This window comes from Balaenoptera borealis, assembly GCF_965194805.1.
Source record: "Balaenoptera borealis genome assembly, chromosome: 15".
Lineage (NCBI taxonomy): Eukaryota > Metazoa > Chordata > Mammalia > Artiodactyla > Balaenopteridae > Balaenoptera > Balaenoptera borealis.
Window position 1 is genome coordinate 33,562,112 of NC_138871.1, and position 13,894 is coordinate 33,576,005.

The 13,894-nt window shown below is 40.4% G+C and overlaps 1 protein-coding gene across 1 annotated transcript in view; it reads right to left on the reverse strand.

Annotated features, from left to right (window-relative positions):
- Positions 1–6,015, reverse strand: part of PLEK (pleckstrin) — a 32,235-nt gene extending 26,220 nt beyond the window's left edge. Inside the window, exons 1-2 of the mRNA XM_082356405.1 lie at positions 4,300–6,015; positions 549–4,166 (exon numbers count right to left, since the gene is read on the reverse strand). Of these exons, the coding sequence (XP_082212531.1) occupies positions 549–590 (42 nt within the window). The 5' untranslated portion in view covers positions 591–4,166; positions 4,300–6,015. The remainder of the gene's footprint in view (positions 1–548; positions 4,167–4,299) is intronic.
- Positions 6,016–13,894: the final 7,879 nt, after the last annotated feature.

The following is a 13,894-nucleotide window of genomic DNA, read 5'->3' on the forward strand; positions in this document are numbered from 1 at the left end:
ATGGTGCATCTACCTACCACCTTAACAGCACGTTATCCAAATTCACTAAGAACTGTGAGTGAAGAGATTTCAGTCCAATAAAAAAGGATGAATAAGCTACCATTACTGTATTATATCCGCTCATCTTTAATCATTTTCTTCTTCCTCCTTTCCAAAAAAAAAAAAAGAGGGGAAGAAGAATTTAAATAACAAATGAATAGTTTCTCCTAGTAACCTCTATAGAAGAAGAGTTTCAGTCTTCTAGCATAACACACATGCGTGACTCTTGAAAAGGATGCTTTAAATCCTGAAGGATTTCCAGACCCTGTCGTCTGGAATTCTCAACCCCACAAAACCAAGCTGTGCTGACGCCTGAGCTTGATTAACTCACTTTTAAGAACCAGAAGGCAACACGTACTGGCTTCTCCTCACCACTCCAACCTTCTACAGCCTGCGATGCTCTCCCATTTCAGCCCAATAGGTTCAGCAGGTTAGAGAGTGCAAAGCTGGACTCCAATCCTCCCCCGCCCTATCTCCAGGGACACCCTTGCAGGTGGCACTTTGCTTACCCTCTTCACAAGGTAGCCCTCCCTGATCCGCTTTGGTTCCATGTCGGACGGACAAAGAGATGGCCGAGTCCCCCCGCAGACAAGTCGCCTCAGAAGCTCGCCCTCCTCTGAGAGCTGGGGCCGTTGTGGGCTGCTTTTCTAGAGCGAGGCCCCTTTCACAGTTTCCCCTCTGCTGGCTGTCGCGTGATCACATCCTCTTCCCCTCACCGGGGTGGAAGATCCGAATAAGGAACTGCAGAGTGAAACAACCCATTCTTTGCTAACATTGGAGATTTATCAAAAGTACAGTTGGGTCAAATATTTACCTAAGGTCAATTTTTATTATCATAAAAGAAAGAATTCTCCTAAAGAGAAAAAAAATGGTGAAAGGAAAAGGAAAATGAACAAGAAAACCCTACTGGTGGAAATTTTCCTGGCTTAGGAATTATATCCGAGAGTCTAGAAAGGCTGAATAAAAATGCCAAGAAATTCAGAACTGTCTAGTTAGCATAAAAAAGGCAACTACTATTAAGTGAATGTCTACTTCTGTCCCAGGTGTTCTCCTAGGTGTATTTCAGCCTACCTCATTTAGCAGAGTTCTTATAAGAAACCCACAGGGGAAAGGATATTGTTGCCTCTATCTTAGACATAAGGAAACTCATGCTCAGAGAAGAAAGCAGTTGTCTTAAGGACACACAGCAGGTAAGAGGCAAAACCAGAAGAGTAGGGAGGGTCCTTAACAGGGTGCTGCTACCTCGCGTCGGGCCTGTGATCTGTGTCACACAGACCACTAATCCCACAGCAAAAAGAAGTCCATACCCAAACATGTTTGAGAAATTGTCCATTACAGTCCCAGTTTGCTGGCTCCCTTTCAGCTTAACAAATTAAAGACCCTCCCAAAGTACTACAGCTGAGAATCCTACTGTAATGGTGGTTAATCCTGTGCTTTTCAAATTTATTTGACCACATAATTCTTTTTTTGAGCAATTGCTATCAACATTCTTGTGATGAGTTAAAGTGGAAAAAAAAACCCTCAAAAACATATTTAACATGAATATCTAAAAATGACCGTCCCCCAAAATAAGTCCTAACCCCCAGTACCTTAGAATGTGACCTTATTTGGGAATAATGTATTGCAGATGTAATCAGTTAGGATGAGGTCACACTGGAGTAGGTGGGCCCTTAATCCAATATGACTAGTGTCCTTAGGAGAAGAGGAGTGAGACACACAGAGAGAAACAGAGGCATAGATGGGAGGAATACCTCTACATGCCAAGGAATGCCAAGGATTGCTGGCAAATACCAAAAGCTAGAAGAGGCAGGCCGGGATTCTCCTCTAAAGCAGTCATAGAGAACATGGCCCTGCCAGTTGATTTCAGACTTCTAGCCTTCAGAACTGTGAGACAATACATTTCTATTGTTTTAAGTCACCCTGTTTGTGGTGCTTTGTTATAGCAGCCCTAGGAAACTAATACACGTCTGAAAAACTTGTATTCTACAGAATAAACTTTGAGAATGTTAACCTGGCCATGTGAAAATGGGCAGGTTATTTAATCATCTGTGCCTCAGTTTTCTCATCTGTAAAATGGGAAAAAATAACATTTATTCCATGGGGTCATTCTTAGGTAAGTATTCATAAATAAGAATACTTGTAAATGTTTAGAAAAGTGTCTAGAACATAATGTGTCCATAAATGTTAGTAATGCCTCATTTTCAAGGAGTCTCCATTTCCTTACGGCTAGTCCTTTTCAATGATAAGTTCAACTGAGATTATAGAAGTAACATAGGACTAGGTTTTTGACTCGTTCCCTTTTCCCATTACATCAGTCAGCATTCTTTGGCTGCAGTCACAAAGAAACCAACTCCGGCTTATATAGGCAAATTGGAATTTACTAGATAAATGTGGGGTGACTCACGGACTTGAAGGAAAAAATAAAGACTCAGATCTTTGAAAAGATGGAAAAGAGCACAGCTGTGGGATTCTACAAAGCAAGAAGTAATGGACGGTCTCTTTGAGACACTAGGTTGAAAGAAGTCCAGTGGTTTTCAGGCTCTACAAGAGTTTCCAGTGACCGGGCCTTTGGTTGGCCTAGCTTGGCTTAGTGTTTACCCCTCAGCCATCTGATGGGGGGAGCACCTGAACTAACATCCCCATCAAGACCGTGCCCAGTCGGGGAGGGGCTCATCCCCCCAGGGTAAAATCAAGGCACTAGTAACAGGCACTAAGAGGGAAGGGCTCCTAGGCAGACAAAAACAACAGATGTCCACAGAATGTGTGTGAGGAGCCAGGAAAGTCAAGGGCAGGGAGAAGATCTGTTCTTGGGGTTTTCTAAGAGCCTCCTGATTCGCTCTCCTCCTTCCTTCCAGCTGTGGATCTAACCCATAGTCATTGCCCCTCTATTTTTCACTTTTCATCTTATTCTAATCGATTCCTTAAAATTATAGATGACTTGCCACCAGTTTCTCATTGCACCAAAATTAGTAGGAAATTAGAAAGTTTTGCGGGATAGGAGTGGAAGAATCAACATTTGATGGCACCTGAGCAAAACAGAAACAAAGAAAAGGAGGACTGCCAGGTCTGCATTGAAACAAGTATTTTGTTATGTTGGTGTTTGTACAGGCAACGGAAACTGTTCACAGATTTACCAAGTCTAATTTCATGGCTAAATGTACCTCTTTTTGTTTAATTAACCTAGTGACTTCTAATTTATAATGTTTTCTCCTTTTGTCCTAATATGACCAGAAGTCTTAACAAATCCTTACTCTGAAATATCATATCTCTTACATGCCTACAGTGTAAAAGCACCCCCTGCGTTCTGAATAATTCTTTTCAAGAAATATGTATTGAATGCTTACTATGTGCCAGGCCCTGGACTAGGTAAAAATGTCTTGCCACCAATGAGCTTCCCAAATGTGTTAAATCAGGTGAGCATTACCGTGGCTGGATTAGATGCTGCCACCCCTGCCTCTCCGGTCAGGGGTCAAAATGCCTGCTTAGCGACCCCTAGTGGTCAGTCGAGGGAACTGTCTGAATCAATGACATATTAGGACTTCCTTCTCTTACTGGACAGAGTCTGAACAAATGATCTTCTGCTCTGGTGGATTCTATTCCCAGATCAGATAATTAGAACTTCTTCCAATATCTTTTTTATGTGTATGTGTCTAGGCTTACTTTTAAAAATCTCTTTCTGTCCTCCTTTTAATTCTCTCACATTGGATCAATACCTTGGAAACAATTCTTACAGTACATTTACAGAATATTTAAGACTTTGGAATAAGCAAAAAAGATTACTGCATGTCTCCAGTGGAAAACTAGGCATCATTTACAGCACACCTTTCCAGGTTATCTGATTCTATGGAGTTTGTGCTTTCCATGTATTTGAATTATTTTACAGCTCTATACATTGTGGATACCTGATAGCAATGCAAATAATTCTTGTCTATGGACATGCAAATAAATTCTGTCTGGTGGAGGTTCAACCCCACCCTACTCCCCATGGAAAAACCCAGATTTTGTCCATTTGTAAATTGATTTTACCATTCCTTTACTCCATTTCAATTTGTCTTTGACTTCTCCTTTGAACCAGTTGTGACAGCTGGCTGGTTCCCACTTTAATTCATGAGCTAAATAAGATTTTCCTTTTCTTATATGTGAGCCATGATTTTATTTTGAAACGTTTTAAATGTTTTTAATTTAAAATTTTAAAAACTTATTCTTCAGCATTGGTAACTCCGAAAAAGGCTTACATCTAGCTGAGAAATATGGGAATACTGTTAGTACTCAACCTAAATGAAGGTGTCAGAACCAGAGTCTGAAGTTTACCTACGTGCAAGCTTACAAGTTAGTCTGCACAGTTTTGTGGAAGCTGCTAGAAGACACCAGACTTCCGGACCTTACAATTTGACAAAGGACTTTGTTACTCACAACACAGTAGGCAGGATAGGCTTCATGTTTGTGTTGTTCCTCTTGTCCCCAGTTGCTGTGAGAAAAGATGAAGCAGCCTAGATGGGTGCCGCACATACAGGAGCTTATTGAACCCAAATCTTTGACCATGGACTGCAAGCAAACCTGCCCAAACTTTGCCTCAGAAGGAGACATTATCCTTATTATACTGGACAGTAAACAAATCTGCCCTTGCTCTGCAGAGAGACCCTATCTCCATCTCCCAAGGTTATTGTTCACTGTACAAACAAACATCCGTGAAAAGATAGTGCCTCTCCTTGCCAATTGTAAAGAAGCACAAGAGATGCATGGAGAATTATCTCCCAATGAAAGGAAAGCCTTAAGTTGTTAATTTCTTTAAACCCGTTAGAGAACATCTAGTTGCTGCCCAACGGGCCTCCAGCTCAAAATGCATAACTGAGAGCACATATTAAGCAATTCTTTCCAACAGACACAACATTCATGTGGAAATGATAAAAGAAATACAAAAGTATATATATGCATATACCCATTTGCTTCAATGAAGGCGTTTCCACACATATATTTCCTTGCTCTGTCAACTGAGAGCCTAGAAGCAACAACACCCTGGTAGCAACATTCATAGTGCTATGGACTAAGTGTTTGTATGCCTCCAAAATGTCAAAATTCTAATCCCCAATGTGATGGTATTAGGAGATGGGGCCTTTGGGAGGTAATTACTCCATGAAGGTAGAGCCCTCATGAATGGGATTAGTGCCCTAATAAAAAGACACAAGAGAGCTTGCTTTCTCTCTCTCTGATCTTCTGCCATGTGGGGATAAAATGAGGAGACAGCAGCCTGCAACACGGGAGAAGGCCCTCATCATAACCCAACTGCAGTGACAACCTGATCTTGGATGTCTAGCCTCCAGAACTGTGAGAAATAAATCTCTGTTGTTTATCAGACACTCAGTCTGAAGTAGTTTGTTAAAGCAGCCTAAACTGACCAAGACACTAGTGCCCAGATCTTGATACACTGTCTCCAATGAAAGGAACTAGGGCTCCTTGGAGAAATAGATGATTCTAGGACTGGGACAGGAAATCTACAAGATGAGCCTGGAGCATCTTGCAGTGTCAGAAAGCAAGGAAGTGCTAAAAGTTTTTTAAATAAATAAATAAAACCACAATGATGGCTTATGTCAAAGGGACACAGGAGCCAGCGGAAAGAGATCCCAATGGCCAAAGCTGGAACAATTCAAACAACAAAATAGATAAAGCACTATTGGACTATAGCCCAAAGAATAAAATAGATAAATAAATGATTGAACAGATAAATAAATGAGGGAGAAAAGGCAAATCTATTCCAAGAATTCCAACTAATTTGTGTAAATACTCCACCCTCAAGGAGATGGAGCATAAATCCCCAGTCCTTAATCATGGGCCACTTATAATAACTTCCTTTCAAAGAGTACAGCATGGAAAAAGGAAAAAAAAGAGTAAGTTTATGGTGGAGAAAACTAACAAACACAACCTCAGCCTGGTGATCAAGGTCAACATCAATGGTGATAAGTCAGGTTGAAAGAATGCACTCTTTTTTTTTTTTTTTTAATATTTTTATTTATGTATTTCTTTGGCTGTGCCAGGTCTTAGTTGCGGCATGCGAACTCTTTTTTTTTTTTTTTTTTGAATTTATTTATGGCTGTGTTGGGTCTTCGTTTCTGTGCGAGGGCCTTCTCTAGTTGCGGCAAGTGGGGGCCACTCTTCATCGTGGTGCGCGGGCCTCTCACTATCGCGGCCTCTCTTGTTGCGGGGCACAGGCTCCAGACGCGCAGGCTCAGTAGTTGTGGCTCACGGGCCTAGTCGCTCCGTGGGATGTGGGATCCTCCCAGACCAGGGCTCGAACCCGTGTCCTCTGCATTGGCAGGCAGATTCTCAACCACTGCGCCACCAGGGAAGCCCAAGAATACACTCTTGATATCCGATCACGAGAGAAATATTAGGCAAACCTCAATTGAGGAACATTCTGCAAAATACTTGACCAGTATTCCTCAAAACTGTCAAGGTCATCAAAAAACAAGGAAGTTCTGAGAAATTATCACAGCTAAGAGGAGCCTACGGAGACATGAGAACTCAATGTAACGTGGGATGGGATCCAGGACAGAGAAAAGACATTAAGGGTAAACCAAGTATATCTAAAGAAAGCATCAACTTTAGTTAATAATAACGTATCAGTATCAGTTAATTAATAGTGACAAATATGCCATATTAATGTAAACGTTAATAATAGAGGAAACTGGGTAGAGGGCATATAGGAACTCTCTATACTATCTAAATTTTTCTGTAAATCTAAAACTATTCTAAAATGTAATCAATACTGTGATAAAAAGAAAGCATTTCCGATTTATCTTCATCTTCTTAATTTTTATCCCATTCAGATGGAGATTCTGATGGAAACATTTCCATATTGTTATGTTTACATCCTATTTGTTCAGAAAGGCTTTAAATTCATTCAGGACTGTTTTGCAATGGAAATTTCGTTTTGTCAGTTCTTCCTCTCCCTCTAAAGATTATGGAGGTAGAGAACACTGCTTTTTAAAAGAGTGCACCTTTGTTATCTCAAGATTTTAAGGCAGTGTGTAAGTCTCTAGCTGTCTAAAGATGGAAAGCACTCAAATTTCAGATTTTTAGAGATATTATTAAATAAAGGTCTTACACCAACCAACAATGACAACCAAAAACTAAGAGGATGGGTCCCCAGAAGAATCCCACGAATACAGCCAAGCTGAGAGGACTAGCTATTGGAAGGAAGTGTGGACTGCTGAAGGTCGATGCCAACCAAATCCGCCAGCACATTCGGAGAAGTGCAGGAAACCAAGCACCGTGGAACAGCGCTGCTGGGCACTTACTGTCAGCCCACTCCTTGTACAGAGAGTGGATCTGAAGGAGGAGAAGGGGCAATGCTACTGCTGCCTGTTGATAGGGGCCATTGTTGGATGAAAGGGTGGGCGAGCGGGAGCTGCAGGCTCATAGAACACGCGCGCAGTTTGCTACGGCGGCAATCGGAGGCTGAGATTCAAGGTGTCTGACAAGACCACCAGCATTGCTGCCCTGGGGGAGGGATGCTTTTATCTTGTATGCAATAGTACCCTCCTCCAATTAAGCACTGTGATCCTGAGGTTCCTCGGCTCAGAGGGGGTGCCTCTTGCCATGAACAATATACCTTCACAGGCTAGCTGCAGCCCAAAGGAGTTCCCCAAACAACTGCCAAGAGGCAACTCAAACAGGACCTTGGAGAAGCCCCTCACTTCCATTTCCTTGCCTCTACCCCAAGAAATTAGGCTTCTGGTCTTTTAAAACAAAACACTAGTAAATCTAATATTTTTTTCTACTTCCTTGAAATGGGCTTGAAAGATATGAACAGGGATAGAGTTCATTTCAACTCTGACAGTGAAAGATACAGAGCTCTCTCTTAAAGAACAACAAGCAAACAAAAAAATCAGCACATTTGAGAAGATTTGATAGTGCCAACTGTAACATGTTCCTGAAGGAGCTAGACCCAGTAGGGTACAATCACAAAGCACCTATTCTTTTTCTCAGTGCTCCACACCCTGACAATCAGTTAGTTCCTTCTCGGCCCCTTGGGTGAAATCTTGGGCAGTTTCCACGTATTTCCCAAGAACTCTTAGCTTTCAAAACAAACAACCCAAATCAGCCTAACAATCATATTAACTATAGTCCAGTCAAATATTAAACACTCCAAACATTTTTGTTTAACTTACAGAGTTTCCTCAGCCCCGATTTGAACCCTGGAGTGAAGAGGGAAGTTTCTGATCAGCTTCTTCGCCCTATCCTTCTCCAATCTTATTTGCTAGGTCAGGTTTTCTGGATTCTCCGGGATCTAAGGGGGAGGTAGATATGACGAAAGATACATCATCAGGCCTGTCCCTGGGTCAAACATCTGGGACAGCTGCCTTAGCTCCTGGGCTTAGGGGGAGAGGAGAGACTATTAGGCACTGTGCCTTAATTCCTCATTTTTTTTTTTAACATCTTTATTGGAGTATAATTGCTTTACAATGTTGTGTTAGTTTCTGCTTTATAACAAAGTGAATCAGTTATACATATACATATACATATGTCCCCATATCTCTTCCCTCTTGCGTCTCCCTCCCTCCCACCCTCCCTATCCCACCCCTCTAGGTGGTCACAAAGCACCGAGCTGATCTCCCTGTGCTATGCAGCTGCTTCCCACTAGCTATCTATTTTACATTTGGTAGTGTATATATGTCCATGCCACTCTCTCACTTTGTCACAGCTTACCCTTCCCCCCCCCCATATCCTCAAGTCCATTCTCTAGGAGAATGTGTCTGTCTAGGTCTGTGTCTTTATTCCCATCTTGCCACTAGGTTCTTCATGACTTTTTTTTTTTCCCTTAGATTCCATATATATGTGTTAGCATACTGTACTTGTTTTTCTCTTTCTGACTTACTTCACTCTGTATGACAGACTCTAACTCCATCCACCTCACTACAAATACCTCCATTTCGTTTCTTTTTATGGCTGAGTAATATTCCCTTGTATATATGTGCCACATCTTCTTTATCCATTCATCCGATGATGGACACTTAGGTTGCTTCCATTACCTGGCTATTGTAAATAGAGCTGTAATGAACATTGTGGTACATGACTCTTTTTGAATTATGGTTTTCTCAGGGTATATGCCCAGTAGTGGGATTGCTGGGTCGTATGGTATTTCTATTTTTAGTTTTTTAAGGAACCTCCATATTGTTCTCCATAGTGGCTGTATCAATTTACATTCCCACCAACAGTGCAAGAGGGTTCCCTTTCCTCCACACCCTCTCCAGCATTTATTGTTTCTAGATTTTTTGATGATGGCCATTCTGACCCGTGTGAGATGATATCTCATTGTAGTTTTGATTTGCATTTCTCTAATGATTAATGATGTTGAGCATTCTTTCATGTGTTTGTTGGAAATCTGTATATCTTCTTTGGAGAAATGTCTATTTAGGTCTTCTGCTCACTTTTGTACATCATTAAAACTATTTGAAAAACTCTGCTTTTCATGATAACCTAAAGGGCATGAAAGATGCCCTACAGCGCAGATTCCTTTCCAGTGGACTCACTCACCACAAGCAGCCCCGCTCATTCAGTTGCACTGAGCCCATTTGTGTCGGCCCTGGACTGGGTCTTGCCTGACTGGCACAGCTACCAGCTGGCACTGGCGCTTGGCAGATGCACTGGGGCTGGCTCCTTCTCTCCCAAGATGTACATCCTGGTTCCGCCATTGCTGATGGTGGCAACAATCCCCTCGATGTGGACAAGGTCTCCCTCCTGGATGTTCCCTGCCATTACCCCGCAGCCTCTGGAGCGAGTTTCACCAGGTAAGCTGTCCTTAAAGGGTCCCTTCATCCTTCCTGTTGGTCTCTGTGGAAAGGATCCTTCTTAAGCTACCCCAGGCAGGCTTCCCCTCAAGCGGTCTGCATCTGGCCCCAGAATCCAAACTCTTGAGCCTCCAGGCAGAGAGAGACTGAAGCTTTGCTCCAGTGCATTTCTTTCATCTCTGCCTCCTAGTGAGAAGTACTCCACCCATGGGCTCCCTTCTTTAAACACTTCCGGTTTGGAGCACTCTGAAAGTACCCCTGAATCCTCTCCACTTGGTCCAAGGTGAAGGGAGCATGTCCTCCCTTTCCAAATGGGGGATGGGGAAGTGGGATGGGAGTACAACACACTGACGACTCTCCAAGGAAATCTCCCCAACCTTTCCAATCTCAATACTCAGGCAGGAGCCGGGCGATCGCTGATGGGAGTAGAGCGTGTTTGCCTCTTTTACAAGTGCTCTGTGAATAGTCTAGCACAGGGGTCAGCAGACTACAGCCTGTAGGCCATAGCCTCCTCACTACTTGTTTTTTGTAGGGCCTATCAGCTGAGAATGGTTTTTCCATTTCTAAATGGTTTAAAAAAAAAAAAGGAAGATTTTGTGACACATGAAAATCACATTTCAGGGTCATAAATAGGTTTTACTGGAACGGAGCCACTTATTCATCTCTGTCTTGTTTACAGCCACTTTTACATTAAAAGGTAGAGTTGGGCAGTTGTGACAGAGATCATGTGACCCACAAAGCCTAAATTATTTACTCTATTGTCTCTGACAGAAAATGTATGCCAACACCCTGGTCTATAGCTTCACTCAGAATGTAAAGGTATTTAACACCAGCTAGCTCCTTTCTGGCTAAACTCCAAGATCTGGTTTAACATGTGGTTACAAGTTCAACAGTTCAAAAGAACTGCAAATGGGAGCTGCAGAAAAACGAATTGATGAATCAGAAAACTAGCCACAAAAATTGTCTTAGACTCACAACAAATCTGTCATGTATGTTCAAAGACTCAGTAAGATATTTCATATGTTTAAGGACTTGGAAAAGATATACTCATATATTTTTTCAGAAAAAGAAAAAAATAAATGACTTGACGAAGTATAGGACCCAAGTAAAAAAGTAATGAAAATAACCCTAACTATTTACAGGAAAGGACATCAGTGAGAAGCTTATTTCTTGAAGCCCAGACAAGGGCTGTGACAAAAAATATATTTGAAAGTCTGTTTATGGAAAGGTTGCATCCCTACCCAGCCAGCACACCCCAAAGACTGGCCCACTTCTGCTCCAGTAGAAGAGAAAAGGTTTACTCTGCAGAGCAATAGTTCTCAAACACTTTGGTCTCAGGACCCCTTTATACTCTTAAAAATTATTGAAGACCTCAAAGAGCTTCGGTTTAAAGGGATAAGTTAGGAATTTGGGACCAACAGATACACGCTACTATATATAAAATAAACAACAAGGATCAACTGTATAGCACAGGGGATCATATTCAGTATCTTGTAATAACTTATAACAGAAAAGAATCTTAAAAAGTTATATACATATAACTGAATCACCTTGCCGTACACCTGAAGCCTTGTAAATCAACTATACTTCAATTTTTTAAATGTAATAATAAATAAATAAATAAATAAATAAATAAAATTACCCTTAAAACAAGTGAAAAAATGGGAAATTTTAAAAGTGTTCACTAATTCACTTTAAAGTAACAATAACCCTGCTGCACGTTAACACAAATAACAAATTGTGATGAAATAAAATAAAGATAATTTTAAAATAAAACAAATAAGTGATGAGTGACTTTAGTTTACATTTTTCCAAAGCTCTTTAATGTCCTGCTTAATAAAGCACAACTGGATTCTCAGTTCTGCTTCTGTGTCTGAACTCTTGTGACATGCTGTCTCGGTTGAAGTCAATGAAGAAAATATGACATCGCACAGATATGTAGTTGAGAAAAGGAGTATTTTTTTTATTGGAGTAAAGTTGATTTACCGCGTTGTGTTAATTTCTGCTGTACAACAAAGTGATTCAGATATATATATATATACACGTTCTTTTTTATATTCTTTTGAAGAGGAGTATATTTTAGTAGCCCTTCTAGGTAATTTTAGATATTCTTCTTACAAATTACACCAAAACTCAAGACATTTCTTAAAGGTTAGTTCCAACGTAGAATTTGAATCCATATGAATGGACTTTTGATACTCTGTTCTATTAAAATTATTAGTTTACCTGGCACTTTGAATGGATATTTTTAGCCCCTGGACAGTTTTGTAGCATGACTCATTGATCATTTGAAAAGCATTGGTTCACCCTTCCAAATGTTGACAGTTTATTTTACCATAATATTGAAAATCACATTTAATATAACTGATTCACTTTGCTGTACACCTGAAACTAACACATTGTAAATCAACTGTACTCTAATAAAAAGTTTAAATAAATAAATGAAATCACATTTTAAAAACTATCATCACCAATCTCATCAAAATAGTTTTAAAATATTAGAAAGCTGTCAAGATCATGGTAGCAGATACAGATTTTCCAAATTTCTAATTTTCATTTGGACGTTTGAATTATATCATTGGCAACGAATACCATTGTCTCTAAATTGTCAAGCTCGCTTTATTCATTTTCAAGAGAATGTCTGCCAAATACCCAAGTCTGAATAACCAGCTAGTCAGTCATTCTTTCAAGGAAAAATTGCGTTTCTGCAAAAACAAAGGGTCTAGTTCAGCTCACAGCCCCAAGAATCACACAAGTCCCCTTCCTTGAGATGTCATCATACTTCGCTAAAAGATAGAAGTGCTTTATGCACACTTATTTTGTCAAACAGAATATTAAAGACACATGTACTCAAGGGTAAAGATTTAATAACATCAATAAATTTTACTGCTTCATGAAGGACCTTCCTAAGTAAAACTGGTTTTTGGTTTTTGGTGTTTTTAATCTGCGGCTGTGTCACAGCAAAAAACACACAACTACAGTTTGGTGCCACTGCCTTGATTGTGCTAGGCAATTACACTCATCATTGCTTTCGCATCATCACCGCAAATGTCGACATGGTAAAAAAGGCAAATAACGTTTAGTATTACTATGAAAACAATTTTAACCTGGCTGACAACGGAAAGTCTCAGGGATCTGGGAATCACGCTATTAGAACTACTCATTTGAGAATTATTGAACAAGAAAGACAAGAAGGTATTCTCTGAGACCACCATCACAGCTGAGAATGGAGATAAAGCACATGCTGAAAACAGAGAGATGAAGTTTGATTACCAACCAGCAAGATCCCAGGCGCAGTGCCTCTGCTGGGGCCAAGCGTGTTGGCAGGCAGGCAGATCTCCATCAAGAAGATAATCGGGGGATTCCTCCCTGGGGGAAATGACCATCCCATATGGACACTAAGGAGATCCCCAGCCAAACAGCAAGGTCTCTGCCCATTCAGCCCCAGGGCACTATGTAAGTCAACAAGTTCCACCCAAGCACAAGCAGATTTCTAGTGCCTTATTTTTGAATCTGAAAGGCATCAAAAGATAACCGGATACAGGAAGAAAAATGGTAAGTTGAAACCAGAGATGAAAATAAACAAGACAACCAAACAACTGTGTGAAAACAGAAATAGTGCAACGAGGTAAAGAAAAAAGATTTATTATAATTAATAAATTATAATTAGAGAGTTAAAAGAATATATTGCATAAAAACCAGAAATGTCATATTGATTCTCCTGTAACTTACTTTATTGTTCCACATTATATTCCTAATAATGCACATAGATATATATGTATTCATTAATTTACACCTTTATATAGCATTCTATTATGCAAATAGACTTGAACTTATTTATACTTCCCCTGTTAGTAGACACTTGAGTTAGTTCCAGTTTGTTATTTTTACAAACAATGATCCAATGAACGCTGGGTACTTGTCTCCTAGGTACCTAAGTGCACTCATTTATGTTGGGGATACACCAAGAATTGGAACGACTGGACCATATTTTACACAGCAACACCAAATTGTTTCACGTAGTTTTACCAAATTAACAAAGTTTACAAATTTCTGGTTTTTCCGCA